We start from the raw sequence: 18,853 nt of genomic DNA, 5'->3' as shown, positions 1-18,853 counted from the left end.
CATATATGGAAATCTAGTATTTGACAAAGGTGTCATTATAAGTAATGAAGAAAGAATAGATAATAGTCTTAATTAATGGGTGTAGAACACTGGTTATCTAGACAAAAAATAAATTAAGTTAAATCCCTATCTCATACTATACACAAAAATAAATACCAGATTTATTAAAACTCCAAAATTTAAAAGTCAAACTTTAAACTATTAGAAAAAAAAAGAACATATTTCATCAGAAGTGACAAAAATTTCTTTAAAAAGACAGCAAAAGTACCAAGTCATAAAGAAAAAAATGATAAATTTAACTACATTAAAAATTGAAAATGTCCATTTAATAAGATACCCTATAAACAAAGCAGAAAGACATAAAATGGGGAGAGTTACTTGCAATGACTAATAACCAACCAACGTTCAAGATCCAGACTATATAAAGAATTCCCACAAAGCAATAATAAAAAGATAAAAAATGGGACAAAGGACAATTTAAATATCATCAAGCATAAGAAAAGCTTAATTTCAAGCTCAGTGAAATTAAAACAAAAATGAGAATTTTTTTAATTTGTCAAATTGGAAAACTTAAAATATTCTGATAATATTAAGTGTTTCAACGAGGACTTGTTGAAAAAAGCATTTGCTATTCACTGTTAATAGGAATATAAGTTTGTATAGCCACTCTGGAGAAGTTTTGACTGTTTCTATTAAAACTAAAACTGTTCATACCCTTTGACCCAGCAATTCTAGGATTAGTTATTTACCTAGAAAAATAATCATACATATAAGCACTGAGACCATTACATGAATGTTCATAATATCATTATTTGATAATTGGAAAAGTCAGAAACAATCTACATGTGCATCAAAAAAAGGAATGAAGGAAAAACTGGGGGTACATAACTTCTATGCAGCAATTAAAATAAACATGTAGGTTAATGTGAATTAACATGGAAAGACCTTAAAAAAAAACACTGTGGAGTGAAAAAAACAAGTTGCATACTGCTATAAACATTGTGATTATATTTATAAATCTTAAAAGCAGACAAAAAATACTACTATAGAGATCTATGGATATGCACAAAAATGCATAAGTACTTATTTTAAAACGCTGGGAACTTTTCTGGTAAGCGGCCTGAGGTGACCTCTAAATATGGTTTGCTATTCACTTGACCCAGAAAACCCCACAAAATCATGCAAGTCAAGAGGTTCAAATCTTCGTGTTCACTTTAAGAACACTCGTGTAATTGCCCAGGCCATTAAGGGTATGCATATCCGAAAAGCCACCAAGTATCTGAAGGATGTCTCTTTAAAGAAGCAATGTGTGCCATTCCATGGTTACAATGGTGGAGTTGGTAGGTGTGCCCAGGCCAAACAGTGGGGCTGGACACACGGTCAGTGGCCCAAAAAGAGTGCTGAATTTTTACTGCACATGCTCAAAAATGCAGAGAGTAATGCTGAACTTAAGGGCTTAGATGTAGATTCTCTGGTCACTGAGCACATCCAGGTGAACAAAGCCCCCAAGATGCGGCGCAGGACTTACAGAGCTCATGGTCGACTCAACCCATACATGAGCTCTCCCTGCCACACTGAACTGATCCTTACTGAAAAAGAACAGATTGTTCCTAAACCAGAAGAGGAGGTTGCCTAGAAGAAACTGAAAAAACAAAAATTTATGGCCCGGGAATAAATGCCACAAAAAATAAATGCAAAGAAAAGAAAAGAAAAAAAAAGAAGTCTGGGAAGAAAACATACAAAGCATAATAGTGAGCCCATATATGTAGAGGGAGTGAAGGTCAGACTGAAGATGGAAATCAAAGGGGTCCAGAAGTAAAAAGTATGTGAAAATGTTAACACTTTCAACTGCTGATAGTGGGAATATGAGGGATTTTTAAATTTTTGTATTTTATAGTATTTTGACATTAAAATTTCTTTTTAACACCTAAAATAATAAGAGTCTGAGTTCATAGCACATCTCTGCCATTAACTTAAACAAGTAACTTCCTCCCTCTTCATATTTCCTTATTGGTTCACTCAAATATGTTTTGAATGATGGAATGACCTTTAATCTCTACCCTAAACCAAATATTTCTCCAATTCTATGTTCCTGAGGGAAATTATTCATTTTTCCTTAGCTAATAAGGAAAGCCTCCTGATTAACCCAGGGATTAAGGTCATCTTTCGGTGACAAAGGTAGAAGGTTCTTTTTTTACATTATTCTCATAACTATAAGACTATACACTTGTTGTCTGATATCTGGTCTAACTCTCCCCCCCACCCCCCGATTTTCCTTCAGAGCAAATCTTTCTGCCAGCATCCAACATCCCAGAGAAGGGTTACAAATAGAAATAGAAAAGTCCAAAGTGAATTAAAATACCAGGTTGTTGACAGGAGAGAAAAAATAGCTCCCGCTAATAACCTGATTTGACATGTGATTTATGTGGTCCTAAAAGGACAGTCATAAAAAATGTGTAAGTGAAGGAATAACACCCAGTGATTTACAAAGGCCCTGGGAGTGTGGGCGACAGAATGCAGTGAAAGGGAGAGTAATAAATCTGGCCAGGGAAGCCACGTTGATCCTTTCACCCTCCAAGGCCTGAGCACCAGGGATTCTCTGCTTGTAGCACATTACATTCAGCCTTTCATTTGGCAAACATTTCCTGAGTCTCCTGGCCATGAGCAGCATCAGGCAAGGCAAGATGTATTTGTGTGTATATGGTAGGAATAGGTTCACAGAGAGAAGGTACAAAGTGTGATCTAAAGCGTTGATGAACTCACTGTATGATTAAACAAAACAGCTAAGCCAAAGATGCATCCATGTATAAGTGGAAGCAACTAAAGACATTTAATTTTAAGAAGAGAAAGTTTCAGGGAGAAATGGTTGCTGCTTTCAAATATCTCAAAAGCTTCACCGAGAAGAGGAAGAAAGTCTCCAGAGGATACTGAGACCAATGAATTAAAGAAAAGCAAATTCTTCCCACCAAAATTTATTGAGAACTTTCTATGTGCCAAGCACTATTCTAGTAGCTAAGCATCCAGCAAGGATACAGAAGACTGACAAGGTCCTATGGCCGTTGGAAGTTACATTTTAGTGGAAGGAAGAACTATAATATGCCAAATAAATAAATAAACATGTTATTTCAGATACTGGTAAGTCTTGTAATTGCACGGGGCAAGGTGACAGAGTGTGGGCAAGCGCAGAAGGGAGAGGGAAAATTTATTTAGGGAAGGTGATCAGAAGAGTCTCTGAGAAAGGGACATTTCATCTGGCATCTGAAATAACAAGAAGGCTCTAACCCTGTGATGATCTGGGGAAGAGAGATCCAGAGAAACAGAACAGCAAGTGCAAAGGTGCTAAGACAGGAACAAGCCTTGAATGTCTGTTTTCAAAGGAACAGAAACGCCTATTGGGACGTAGTGAGTTAGGAGAGTGGAGAGATGGGATTGGGGACATAGGCAGGGACAAGAATGTGGGCCTTGTAGGCCTTGGTAAGGAGTTTGTATTTCACACTAGAGGCAATGGGATCAACATAGGTCAAGCACACCCTGTGCCACATCAAGACTTGTTATAAAGCTACAGTAGTAAACGTAGTGTGGTATTAGCCCAAAGATAGACAAAGAAACCAATGGAACAGAATAAAAAATCTAGAAACAGACCCACACATATAGCCACTTGATGTATAAGAACAGTCGCACTGTAGTACAGCATGGGAAGGATGGAGTCCCAGAAAGCATAGCTCTACATGTGAAAAGAAAAACAATAAAGCTTCGAGATGAAAATATAGGAGAATATCTTCATGACCTCAGGTTGGCAAAAAAAAAAAAAATTATTCTAGTAGGACACATAAAGCACAAACCATGAAGAAGAAGATTGGTACACTGGAATACTTTTAAATTTAGAATTTATCAATGATACCATTAAAATGGGGAAAAGGAAAGCCACAGAGTAGAAGATATTTATAATACATATCTGACAAAAGTTTAGTATCCAGAAATGTAAAGAATTTGTACAAAACAACAAGAAAATGAAAAACAATCCAATAGAAAATTACACAAAAAGGGCTTAAAGAGGCACTTCACAAAATGGGGTGTCCAAATGTTCAAAAGAAACACTCAACATCATTGAGACCATAATGATATATCACTACATACACACACCCACCAAGATGACTAGAGAAATTTATCACACACACACACGTAAGAGAGGGAGGGAGTTTTAAAAAGATAGAAAAGATCCCTCTTGATTCCAATTTCCTCTTCTACCAGCATTGCAGTTATCAGGGAAGAGCATAACAAGCAGAGATGTACAAAGGCCCTGTGGCAGCAAAGGCAGCAAGGTAAAGAGAAGCAGGTGATGAGGCTGGAGAAAGTAGAGCCTACAAGGCCTTGCAAGCAACGTTTCTGAATTTTCACCTGAGAAAATCTTTGAAGAGTTTTGAACAGAGGACAGGAGTAACACAATGTTTAAAACTTTACTTTAAAACTCTTCTTTACTCCTATTTCTCTCAGCCTCCTTTGTGCCTCACTTATTCAACCTTTAATTCTTTTTTCATTCATAACAAATATGATTGGGCAGCTACCATGCATCATGCCTCCCAGCCCACAGGGAGCCCAGAGCCCAACGGGAGGTGAAGCATGCACACAGTGCCTTTATCACTGGAGCTCCACAGGGCTCAAGCTTGGACAAGCATCTTTTCTCACTCTGCACACTCTCCCTGTGATCCGACAGTCATGCCATGGCTTCCATCTATGACCTACGTGATGACTGTAGGTTGACCAACCAGCACAGTTTGTCCATGGCTGAGGGGTTTCAACAAGACTTGGGACATAGTGGTAAAATTAGGAAAAGTCCTAAGCAAACTGGGAAGAATTGGTCACCTAGGGCTGAGAACCCCCATACATGGATCACTTTACAAGCCCATGTGTCCATTTGGCTACTAGATATCCCCTTTTGATGTTTTAAGGTTATCTTAAATTCAGCCTGTCCAGTTTCAAACTTCCGATCTCTCCAAAACCCTTCCTCCTCCAACTTCCTTATCTCAGTGGACAGCACTCCCAGTTACCCTACTTTCTAAGCTGGAAACATGGGAGCCATCCTCAGCACTGTCTCTTTCCTCACTGCCACATTCAACCAAATCATTTACATGGTGGATATTTCTGACCATGTAACAATAACACAGCAATACATCTGCTCTCCAGGAGCTCACATTCCAGTTGAGGAAAAGAAACAATATACAAATAAATACAAAGCTATCCAACATGTCAGTGCTCTGAAGGAAGATGAAGCAGGGTCAGAGGACAGAGGCTGGCAGCGAAGCAGTTCTCATACGATGGTCGGGGAGGATGTCTCTTAAGCTGACACCTTTGAGTAGAGCCTGGAATAATATATGGGAGCAAGTCATGCAAAGATTTAGGGGAAGAGTGTTCCTCAAAAAGAGAACAGCAAGTGCAAAGGCCCTGGGTATGGTGAGAGAATGACAAGGAGACCAGTGTAGCTAGACTAGAATAAGCAAAACAGACAGTGACAAGAGATATCAGAAATAACAAGGCTAGATCACGTTTGGCCTTGTGGGGCATTGTTAGAACGTCTGAGTGAAATAGGAAATTGTTGGAGAGGTTTGAAATGAACGACCTAGTCTGATTTACATTTTAACAGGATCATTCTGTGAAGTGGAGCAAAAGTAAATACAGAAGGAATAGCTAGGAAGCTATGACAATAATATAATCATGTAATAATAATAACCTGCAGACGAGATGCTGGAGACTTGGACTGGGGTGAAAGTGGAGGGGGTGGTAAGAAGTGATTGGATTGGAAATATTTCAAAGGTACAGCAGACAGACTGCTAATGGATTTGATGTTGGGTGCGTGAGAAGAGCGAAAGATATCTCCAACAATGTCTTAAATATATCCACCTCTTACAGTTTCCACTGCCACCACTCTGACCCAAGCCACTATCATCTCTCACTGGAACCTTTGCGACAGCAAATAGCCTCCTGGTTGGTCCATCTTCATCTCCTTACTCCTTTCTGAATCATTAAACACAGCACAATCAGTGTGACTTTTTTAGAAAGTCAGGACTGATCATTCCACATCTCTGCTCCAACCCCTTCAGTGATTTTGCACTGCATAAAAATTCAAATCCTGAATGAGGCCTTCGAGGTTCTGTGTCATCAGCCTTCAGCCATTTCACCAGCCACATGTCACACTTCTCTTCCTTACCCTGCCTACCATCTACACTGCCTTTCTTTCATATTCCATCCAGCCTCAAGTTCTTGCATATGTTGCCCCCTCTGCCCAGAATTTATCACCCCTTCCCAAATAGAAACACCCGAGGTCATTTGTTCAGTTTAGGTGTCTTCATTTAATTATTACCCTTTCAGAGAAGCCTTTCCTGCCCCTTGCTCCTCTCCTGACTAGGATTCTGTTAGTCTCCTTTGTTACTATGATCATCAGTAATTAATTGTGGAATCAGCTATTAATGTCTGTTTTCCCCACCAGAGTGTAAACTCCATGAAATCATCAACCATGCACAGCTTACATATGGCTGTATTCCTAGCATCCAGCACAATACTTTGCCCAGGTAAGTGTTTGATTTTTTTTTTTTTTTTTTAGGTAAATGATTAAATACTTGAAAACTGTGGTTCATATATGAAGTCAACAGATGAATAATCTCAGTTATGCAAGGACTCATGAAGTACTTGACTCATACATTCTTCCTGAAAAATTACTCCAAGATCTATTTCAGGCAGCTGAAAAGAAAAAAAAAGAGTCAAAATTTTAAAATCATAAATAGTAAAGTCATGATGTGGAAGAACTGGTAATGAGCAACTGAAACCATGTAAGCACATAATTTATTCTAAATAATTGTGGTAAATACGGTTATAAAACAGAATGAAAGTGTCATAAATAATTCCTGAAAGAGAAGATTCTTAATTTATAAAAGGAGCAACAATTAACTGGGTAAAATTATCTTACACCAATTAAAACTGGTGGTCGTAGGTAAAATAAGGATGGGAAAAGATGTATTATCCATCTTCATTGAAGGAGGTAAATAATTACATATGCTTTCATAGTATAGGCTCAAGTGTATTTTTTGACAAAAATAAAAGTAGTGACTTCTGCTCTGGCTATGACAGAATACCATATATTAGGCCAGCTCTGCCACAGATAACAATTGTAAAAACTGGATAAATGCCAAAAATAAATCTAGCCATTTGAAGGCATAAGAGAACAAGCAAAGCAGATAGACATGAGAGTATAAGATTTCAGAGAGAAGAGAAACACATTGAGGCTCCTATATTCATCATTGCTTTTTCCCTATGGGGCATTTTTTAAAAAAATAAATTTATTTATTTGTTTGTTTGTTTGTTTATAGCTGCATTGTGTCTTCTTTGCTGCACAAGGGCTTTCTCTAGTTGTGGCGAGCGGGACCTACTCTTCATTGCGGTGTGCAGGCTTCTCATTGTGGTGGCTTCTCCAGTTGTGGAGCACAGGCTCTAGGTGCGTGGGCTTCAGTAGTTGTGGCACACAGGCTCAGTAGTTGTGGCTCTCAGGCCCTAGAGTGCAGCCTCAGTGCTTGTGGTGCATGGGGTTAGCTGCTCCGAGGCCATGTGGGATCTTCCCGGACCAGGGCTCTAAACCATGTCCCCTGCATTGGCAGGCGGATTCTTAACCACTGTGTCACCAGGGAAGTCCCCCTGTGGGGCATTTTTAAATTCATAGTGTGGGGCAGAGATACTGATCAGAAAGTGGAAGCCTAAAGTCTATGGCAGTCTCATTGTGCTAGAAGACAAAAATTAGAGTCCAAGGCTTTCAAGGTAACCAGGATGGAGGAGCCGAGATCCCAGAAGTAAAAGGAACCCCAGAGAAGTGAGCCTAACATTCCCTTCAAAGGAATTTGCTGAATCTTAAGCTGAATTTTAAGTTGCACATACTCCCATAAAGAGACCAAAATACAACAAGGAGAAAGTGACTGCTAAGAGATGAAAATGGTAAACAGAATTTCAGCAGTTTCATGGCCCTAAAACCACAAAAATAGAAGTCCAGACCTAGCATGGAAACCTTAGGCTTTCAGCTGAAACACCTGAAGAGCTATACTTAAGACAACTCATAAATAAGCCAGCCCTTGTGATGCCTGAAATCCACTCTCAAATGACTTCAATCTGTGGTTGGATGACAGTGACTTGCTCATAGCTTTTCAGAAAAAAAAAATAATGTAGGAAGATAATGCATCCAAAGCCTCTACCATTTTTATTAAAAAAAAATTGTCCAGGGCTTCCCTGGTGGCGCAGTGGTTGAGAATCTGCCTGCTAATGCAGGGGACACGGGTTCAAGCCCTGGTCTGGGAAGATCCCACATGCCGCGGAGCAACTAGGCCCGTGAGCCACAACTACTGAGCCTGCGCGTCTGGAGCCTGTGCTCCGCAACAAGAGAGGCCACGATGAAGAGAGGCCCCCGCTTGCCGCAACTAGAGAAAGCCCTCGCACAGAAACGAAGACTCAACACAGCCAAAAATAAATAAATAAATTAATTAATTAATTAAAATATTTTAAAAAAATTGTCTAATGGCAATTAGAAATTAAATTGCATTTCAGGAAAAGAACCAAATGGCTAAAAATTAAGAGAAAAAAGGCAATAGAGGCACACTTAATGATGATCTAGTTGTTTGACATTATCTAACATGGACTTTATTTTTTATCAGATATGACTTATATGTTCAAGAATATAGGAGAAAAGGTAGAGAAATTGACTTGGAATCTATAAAAATCATTAAATAGAAATTACAGAGCTGAAAAATACAGCAACTGAAATTAAGAACTCGATACATGGTTTCACAATATATTAACTAGAAGCAAAAAAGAGGAATCATGAATTAGAACATATATTTGTAAAATATGTGGAATGAAGCACAGAGAAAAATAATGAAATAGCAATGGAAATTAGTGACACAGTGCACAAGATATATGGGTAGTTTGAAAAGGTCGAGCATAAAAGAATTTGTAAGCTTCAGAAGAAGAGGAAAGAGAATTTAGAAGAAGCAATATTTGAAGTAACACTAGATAAGAATTTTCCAAAACTGAAGAAAGCTATCAAATTATGGATTCAAGAGGCTCTATGACCCACAGCTAGGACACATTTAAAACACACACGTGCACACACACACACACACACACACACACACACACTGAGGCGCTCAGAATAAACATGTGCACTAACTTTTCATCAGAAACAAAGCAAGCTAGAAGACAGAGAAACAACACCTTTAAGGTGCTGAAAGAAAAAGCTGTCAATCTAGAATTCTATATCCAGACAAAATATCTTTCAAAAATAAAGGTAAAATGAAAACATTTTCCAATAAGCAAAATCTAAGAGAATTCATCACCAGCAGACCTGCACTACAAGGAATATTAAAGGAAGTTCTTGAAAATGAACAATTTCCACCATCTGGAAAATCAAACCTACATGAAGGAAAAAGGAGTGCCAGAAATGGTAAATGTATAGGTAAATATAAGCCTTTTTTTAAACTTAATTCCTTTAAGAGATAATTGACTATTTAAAGCAAAACTAATTATATATTGTGGGATAATAACATATATAGAAATAAAATGTATGATAACAACAGCACAACAGATGGGGGTAGATTGAAGGGTACTCTTGTAATGTTAGTACATTATCTGAGAAGTGATATATTAACTCATGGAAGATTACAATAAATTAAGAAAACACAGTGTAAGCCCTATTGCAACCACTAAAAAGAATTATAATAAAACAAAGAGTTATAGTTAAAAAAAAGAGAAAAGGTGGAATTTAAAAAACAATTCTCAGTCCAAAAAAATGGTAAAAAAGGAGAAAAAAATGGTCAAAAAACAGATGTGATAAACAGAAAAACTATAAGATAGATTTAAATGTAGTGGTATTAATAATTATATTAATATAAATGTCATTAACACCCTAATTAAAAGGTAAAGATTGGCAGATTGGATATGAAAGCAATATACAATAATATACACATTTTAAATACAAAAACAGGAAGCTTAGAGGTAAAAGATAGAAAATGGTATACCATGAAAACACTAATCACCAGAAGCTAAAGTGGCTATATTAATACCAGACAAAGCTGACATTAAGACAAAGAGTTATTACCAGAGATAAAGAGGGACATTTCATAATGATGAAAAGTGTCAGTCCATCAAGAAAGCATAACAATCCTGAATAAGTATTCATGTAATAACAGAGGTTCAAAATGCATATAACACAATCTAGTAGAACTGAAAGGAGAAATAGAAAATTCACAATGACTGTTGGAAAATTTAATATTCCTCCAACAGTCAAACTAAGTAAACAAAAACATAGGAAGAATACAAAAGATTTGAAAGGCACTATCAATCAAAGTAGCCTGATTAAGATTTATATGCCACTATACTCAACAGCTACAGAAGACATTTTTTTTTTCAAGTGTGTATGAAACAGCCAGTCACCAAGCTATACCAAATACTGGACCATGAACAAAGTCTAAGGAAATTTTAAAAAATGAACTTCTGCAAAATATGTTATTGGATTACAATAAAAATGAATGATCAAACACAAATATATCTAGAAAATCCTCAAATATTTGGAAATTAAGCGACACATTTCTAAATAACACAAAAGTCAGAGAAAAATTCACAAGGAAAATTAGAAAATATTTTGAACTGAATAATAATAAAAATAAAATATAACAAAATTTGTGTATTCAACTAATCTAAGCAGTGCTTCGGGAGAAATTTTTGTTAGTTTTGTTTATTTTAGAAAATAAAAAGAATATTTAAAATCAATGATCTCAGCTTCTACCTCAAGAAGGTAGAAAGAAGAAATTAAACTCAAAGTGTAAAGACTAATATGATAATAATAAGAATAAAAATTAATATAATATAAAATGAATAAACAATAGAGAAAACCAATGAAACCAAATGAATAACAAAAATAAATTTAGCAATGAAGAACAAGGTTGAAAAATCCATACCATCTAATTTAAATACCTACTAGAAATCCTCAGTAATTAAGACCTGATGGTGTTTTCATAAAGAGAGACAAGTAAATGAACAAAACAAATTAGAGCCCAGAAAGAGACCCATGCATATGGTAGTTGAATTTTTACAAAAACATGAGAGTAATTCAGTGGAAAAATGAGTCTTTTCAACAAATGGAAAAGGAACAACTGGATAACCATGTGGTAAACAAACAATAAACAACAACCTTGACTCATTTCATGATATACACAAAAATTAACTCAGAATGGATCATAGACCTATACATAAATCTAAAAATATAAAACTTTCAGAATAAAACATAAAATAATCTTTGTGATCTTATGGCAGGCAAAGATGACTTAAGACAAAAAAACACAAACCATAAAAGGAAGAATGAATGAAGTGGATTCTATTAAAATTAAAAACTTCTATTCTTCAAAAAAGCCATTAAGAAAATGAGAAAGCAAGTCACAGACTGGGAGAAAATATTCATAAAACATATATCTGGTGAAAGACTGGTATCCAGAATATAAGAAGAAATCCTACAAGTCAATCAAAATAATATAAATAATCCAGTAATAATGAGCAAAACATTTGAATGGACACTCCAAACACACACACACAAAGATATATGAATGGCCAATAAGCACAAGAAAAGATGATCAGTAGCATTAGCCATCAGGAAAATGCAAATTAAAATCATGAGATACTGCCAGACACTCACTATAATGGCTAAAATTTTAAAACCTGTGAATATCAAGTGTTGGTAAAGATGTGGAGCATTTATAACTTTCATACAGTGCTGGTAGGAGTATAGAATAGTATGATAACTTTAGAAAATATTTTTCAATTTCTTATGAAGTTATACATACACTTATATGATTCAGTAGTTCTTTTTAATATTTACCTAAGAGAAATAAAACCATATGTCCATAAAGAGGCTTGTACATGACAGGTCAAGTCAGCTTTATTTGAACAAAGCAGAAGGCATCATGCTCCCTGATTTCAGACTATATTACAGTAATCAAAACAGTATGGTATTGGCATAAACAAAGACACATAGATCAATGAAACAGAATAAAGAGCCAAGAAATAAACCCACATATATATGGTCAACTAATTTACAACAAAAGAGCTGAGAACATACATTGGGGAAAGGACAGTCTTTTCAGTAAATGGTGCTGGGAAAACTGGACAGCCACATGCAGAAGACTGAAATTTAACCACCATCTTACACCATACACAAAAATTAACTCAAAATGGATTAAAGATTTGAACATAAGACCTAAAAACATAAAACTCCTGGAAGAAAATATAGGCAGTAAGCTCCTTAACATACGTCTTGGCAATGATTTTTTTAATCTGACACCAAAAGCAAAAGCAACAAAAGGAAAAATAAATAAGTGGGACTGTATCAAACTAAAAATCTTCTTCACAGCAAAGCAAACCATCAACAAAATGAAAAGACAACCTACTGAATGGGAGAAAATATTTTCATATCCTATATCTGATAAGGGGCTAATATCCGAAATATATAAAGAACTCATACAATACAATAGCAAACAATCTGATTTTAAACATGAGCAGAAAATCTGAATAGACATTTTTCCAAAGTAGACATAAAGTTGGCCAACAAGTACAGGAAAGAATGCTCAAAATATTAATCATCAGGGAAATGCATTCAAAACCATGATGAGGTATCACCTCACATCTATTAGAATGGCTATTATCAAAAAGACAAGAAATAACAAGTGTTGGTGAGGATGTGAAGAAAAGGAAACCCTGTGCACATTTGGTGGGAATGTAAATTGGTGCAGCCACTGTGGAAAACAGTATGCAGGTTCCTTAAAAATTAAAAATAGAACTACCATATGATCCAGCAACTGTATTCCTTGGTATTTATCTGAAGAAAATGAAAACAGTAACTCAAAAAGTTATGTGCACCCCCATATTCACTGTAGCTTTATTTACAATAGCCAAGATATGGAAACAACCTAAGTATCCATCGATGGATGCATGGATAAAATAATTGTGGCATATTGTATATACAGTAGAATATTATTCAGCCTAAAAAAGAATGAAATCTTGCCATTTATGACAACATGGATGGACCTCAAGGGTGTAACGTTTAGTGAAATAAGTCAGAGAAAGACAAATATCATATTTCTTATATGTAGAATCTAAACAAAAACAAAAGCAAAAAAACAAGCTTATAGATACAGAGATCAGATTGGTGGTTGCCGGAGGCAAAGGGTTGGGGGCGGGGGGCGGAGAAACGGGTAAAGGGGGTCAAAAGATAAAAAAGAAAGAAAAATATCAGCTTTATTTATAACATCCCAAATATCTATCAACAGGTGAGCAAAAACACCCAAATTTTGGTATACTGATGAAGTGGAATACTAGAAAATATTGATTTGTACAATAGCATTGATAAATCCCAAAATTATTGTGTTGAGTGAAGAAAATATTCATTGTGGAAAATAATCACAATGGTGGCTGCTGTAAAGTTGGGGGATTTCTTGAAAAGGAGTTTGAGGAAACCCTTTGAGTAGACGAAAATATTCAATGTATTGATTTTGGTGATAGAGACCTAGGTGTATACACATTTCATAACTCATTGAACAATATACCCCTTCCCCTAAAATTGATGGATTTTGTTTTATTTTAAATTCTACCTTAATCAAACTAACTTAAAAGAAAAACAGATCAGTAATCTAAGCTCCCACCTTAGGAAGCTAGCTAGAAAAAGAAGAGCAAATCAGACCAAATTAAGAGGGAAGAAAATAATGAAGAGAAAAAAAATCAATGAAATATAAAACAAACAACAGAGAAAATGTAACCAAAAGCTGGTATTTGAAGGAAAATTAAAACAAAAAAAATGGATAAACTTCTAGCTAAACTATCAAGAAAAGAGAAATCACAGTTTGTCAACATCAAAAAAAAAAATGACAGAGGGGACATCACTACGGATCCTGCAGATATCAAAAGGATAAGGGCATATTATGAAAAATTTTATGCCAATAAATTTTACATCTTGGATAAATTAGACAAATTCCTTGAATGATGCAAATTGTCAAAACTAGCTCAAGAAAAGATAAATAGCTGTATAGTCCCATATCTGTTTAAATAACTTGAACTTGTAACCGACAACATTATTTTAAAGAAAACTCCACACTCAGTGTCTTCATTAGTAAATTTTACCATATTTTTAAGAAAGAAATAATGCCAATTTTACCAAAACTCTCCAGAAAATCGCGAAAACACTTTTCAAGTCATTTTATAAGGCCAGGAAAACCTTAATACCAAAATCAGGCAAATACACTACAAGAAAAGAAAATTACAGAACAATAATCCTCATGAACACAAAAGATACAAAAGTTGTTAATAAAATATTAGCAAATCAAATCTAGTAATATATAAAACTGATAGTATATCATGACCAGGGGAAATTTATTCTAGGAATACAAGGTTGTGTAACTTTAAAATATTAATTGACAGACTAAAGAAGATTCATGAACAAACTAAAGAAAAAAAGTGATCAGTTCAATATCTACAAAAAAAGCATTTGAAATATTCAATACACATTCATGATAAAATCTCAGAAAGCTGGAAATAGAAGGAACTTCCTCGGCTTGAGAATGTAGAACAACCAGAACTCATATATTTCTGGTGGCAGTGTAAAATGGTACAGTCTTTTTGAAAAACAGTTTGGCAGTTTCTTATAAAATTAAGCATATACATACATACCCTATGAACTAGCAATCCCTTTCCTAGGCATTTACTCAAAAGAAATGAAAACTTAGGTCTGTACAAATGCTTGTACAAGAATATTCATAGAATCTTTATTCATAGTAGTCTCAACTGGAAACACTACAAATGTCTATCAACTGGCGAGTGCATAAATAAATTGTGGTATATTTATATGATGGAATATTATGCCAAAACAAAAAGAAACATTTCTTATTCATGCACCAATGTGGATGCATTTCACAGACATTACTCTAAGTGAAATAAGCTGATGGAAAAGAGTATATACTGTACATACTGTAATATGTAAATGAGCAAAAGGTACATGGGTACATAACTCATCTCTTTTTACTATTGTAAAAGATTTAGAAAAGACTGACTTAGAACTCTCTGGAGTGATGAAAATATTTTGTATATTGATAGGGATATGAGCTTCATATTTATATGAATTTGTTAAATCTCAGTGAAGTGCATTTCAGCCTATATCATTTGTATTTCAAAAAAGAAGAGAACAAAAAACTGATATAACCAGGAATTATAACCAGTAATTCCAGACAAGGAAATTTTTAAGGCAAATATACTTGAAGTAAACATATATAATTCATAATGGCAAATGACAAATTCCCCCATGAAGATACAAAAATTCCGAATCTAAATGTACCTTATATCATAGCTATAAAACTCAACATTGCCAATGATTTGGTTGGCCAAAAAGGGCGTACGGGTTTTTCCTTAATATATTAAGGAAAAACAATGGTATAATTCTTCTAATCACGTAAAAAGTATCTACTAAAATCTGCAACAGTTTGGCTAAGATTCCAGAGAAATGAATCTATGAAAAAATATCAAATTGAAATTATAGAATCAAGAACAATATAATGATTGAAATTAAGAACTCAGTAGATGAGTTTAACAGTAGGATTAGCTAGTCATCATTGTACTGGAGGAACAAGATTAGAAACTTGAGAAGAGAACTTTGAATAGTTCACCATTAAGTACTAAGTTTAAAAGGAAACATTAGTAGAGTTAAAAACAACATATATATCTTCAAAACTACCATAGGGAAAAAGTAATGAAAGAGAAGATGGTCCAAAGAAAACAGCAAGGAAGGATCAAATATAAAAAATATAACAGAACAAGAACAAATGAGCATACCAGTTATGACAAAAAATAGAAATAATTTAAACTTTCCAATTAAAAACAGATGTTTTCCTCAGCAATATTTATACTGCAAAACTATTAGAAACATACATGTTCAACCTCAGGGAAAGGTTATATGAGTGATGTTTCAACCCTCAACAGAATATTATGCCATAATTAAAATTCATATTAACAAAAACTTTTTAATAAGTTGGGAGATGCATATGTTAACCTATTAAAAATAAGGATTCCCAATTCTTATACAGTATCATAATACCTAAATATAAATTTAATAAAAAACTAAGTAGAATAAAAATACCAAATGTAGATATATAGATAACAGCAGTTATTTATAGGCAAGAGAGTTATATTTTGTTCTATTTATTTGTCCTTTGTATAAACATTCAAGATTCCTCCAATGGGAATATGTTGATTTTGTTTATTGTTTCTTATTACATAAGCAATACATGAATATAATAGTGATGTAAAAGATACAAGTACTAATAAAATAAAAGTTCCCTTTGACATTCTCAGCTGCTCTCTTCCTATTCCCACCTTAATCCATTCTATAGGAGTAACCACTATTTTCTTTTACTTCTTTCCAGATCATTTTTCTGTACTATTTGGATACTCAGAGGCAATAAGTAATAAAAATGTAAACAACCCACTTACAACAAACTGTAAAACAGGCTCAGTGACTACATCTGTGGGATGTCGTAATGGAAGTTTCTGCATTGTGGAGAGCTGGAGTCCAGTGAACCCTCATCTTCTTCCCGTTTGAGTTCTATTATACAAATCTACCAAGAATTCTCTGAGAGGGAGAGTGACTGGAGTATAGGTTAGTCAAGGTTGATGAAATTAGGATTGGCCTGCATCCGGAAGTTCAGGTGGGAGGTAGACACATGGAAGCCTTCTCAGTTGGCTGTGAGCAGAATGAGGCCATTAGGAAAAACATGGTGGAGAGCAGTTCAGCTGGAGAAAAGTACGGAATAGGGAGAGAGAAGGCTACATGGAGACATCAAAATCAGGTTTCAGAAGGCCTTGGCTTGGATGGTCAGCATGTGTCCTGGTGCTTCTTCAGAAATTCTCTGGTCTTAACAAGTGAGCCACAACTGAGTCCTGCCTGAGGTTTAGTTTTCTGGTTTATAAAATGGGCATATGGGTTCTTTGAAAATTAAATTAGATAAACAGTGTAAGAACACTTGGCAGTGTGAATTGATAATCACAGTAGAAAGTTGAACAGAAGGATACACAGCTCTGGAGCCTGGGCTTGGGCTCTACGAAGCTGCCTTGACGGCTTCTCTGTTGCTATTTCTGGAAACCACGCAAAGCTCAAGTCAGCTTCCTGTGACAAGAGAGATCCTAGCCCATGTTGGCATCTGCTTCTTTGGGGAGTAGCAAACTCAATTTTCTGATGTCCCAAGGTAGACATTGGCCCTGCATCCCTAGAGAACCTCACATATGGTTTGGTATGGTTTCTTTGAAAACACAATTGCTGTACACTTAATCATTTCTTTTTCAAGGAAAACATAACATTAGCTACTGTACATGGGTATGTAACTCATCTCTTTTAATTAGATGCTAATTAACAACTCACTAGCTTTAATCATATCAATCTGGTAATACTATTTATGCCCCACAGAATAATGAACTACTTTATAAGAAATAAGCATGGCACATGTTGACATAGGAATGCATCCAGCCATAATTTGCTCTGGGTAAATATCCCACCCAGACTTGGATTCTGAACAATTTACAAGGCAACGTTCACATGATACAAGGGGGAGAGTGGCAGAGACTTCCACATGGAGAGAGAGAAAGGAGCAAGAGGCAGAGAAATGACACAAGGAAGTTTTTCCCTAGGAAAGGGGCCACTGGTCAGTTTTGCCTGGAGGTGAATTAGAGACAACATCTGTATGAAACAGTCCAAGGAAGAGTTTTGTTACTTATGTAGCACCTGGAGAAACTGCTTTTTGGATGAGGAAGAATGTAGCAGGCATGTGGCATGATTCTGCTAAGGCTTGGCTACAAGTCCTGCTGGGACCAGCCAAGCTTGTAGGGTAGGAATGGGGACAAGGCAGGACAGAACCTACGTGGGTATAAACAAGGCAATTCTCAGGTTGCTCTCCACAACTGGAGGAGTGGTCAGCAGCCAAATATTCCACGTCCAAATAGTTATGTTGCCATCGGACATAAGTCAGACAGGCTTTAAGAGCCAACAGGGTCTAACTCATCTCTTGGGAAGGAATGGAACAAAGGTGATAAAAGGCCAAAACCCAGGTGACTGATGACACTAGAAGTCCAAGTATGCAGCAGCTTCATGGCTCTTAGAAAACAGGTCTCAGCCAGTGAGTGGAAGGATAAAGAACTCTGTCAACCCCAGGTAGAGAGGATTTGCAAGAAATATCCAGGGTAGTAACAGTGATTATTTATAGTGAGGGATAATTCTATGCTATGCAGTTTACATATACTCTTATATAGTGCATTGTGGAACAGGTTTTCGTGCTCCCATTTAACAGATGAGGAAAATGAGACTCAGAGCAAGTAACAACCCAGTGCTATACACATATAAGTGGCAGAGCCATGGTTCAAACCCAGCACTGTGACTCACAGATCGTGTTCTTGAATATTAAACTCTACCCATTCCTCTACCCTTCTTCCACCCCCCCACCCCCAAGAGCTATAGGTTATGTCAAAGATGTCACGATCTCAGCAGAGTTTAGCTGGTCAGTAAGAATTGTTAATTGGGAAACTCAGGCAGAAGTCCATTTTTCATAGCCTGGGATATATTGAGAGGAATGTGATAATTTGGTGAGAACCCAGGATTCCTGCTTCAAGCCTAATCCTAGCCCCACTATCTCCACGGACTGATAATGCATTTTTGTCCAGTTCCGGATCGCTTCAGGACTTGGATGGTGGGTTGAAGAGTAAAGGTTAAAGTCCTCATCATGGCTGACTAGTCCCTCCATGA

At 35.9% G+C, this 18,853-nt stretch overlaps 1 protein-coding gene across 1 annotated transcript; it reads left to right on the top strand.

Moving 5' to 3' along the window:
• The first annotated feature begins 1,138 nt into the window (after positions 1 to 1,138).
• Positions 1,139 to 1,636, top strand: LOC133099425 (large ribosomal subunit protein uL22-like). Its single transcript, XM_061203078.1, has one exon. It carries the CDS (start codon positions 1,139 to 1,141, stop codon positions 1,634 to 1,636), a length of 498 nt encoding a protein of 165 aa, XP_061059061.1.
• Positions 1,637 to 18,853: the final 17,217 nt, after the last annotated feature.

The sequence above is a fragment of the Eubalaena glacialis genome, chromosome 10 (assembly GCF_028564815.1).
Source record: "Eubalaena glacialis isolate mEubGla1 chromosome 10, mEubGla1.1.hap2.+ XY, whole genome shotgun sequence".
NCBI classification, from domain to species: Eukaryota; Metazoa; Chordata; class Mammalia; order Artiodactyla; family Balaenidae; genus Eubalaena; species Eubalaena glacialis.
This window is presented reverse-complemented; position numbering and strand designations above follow the sequence as displayed.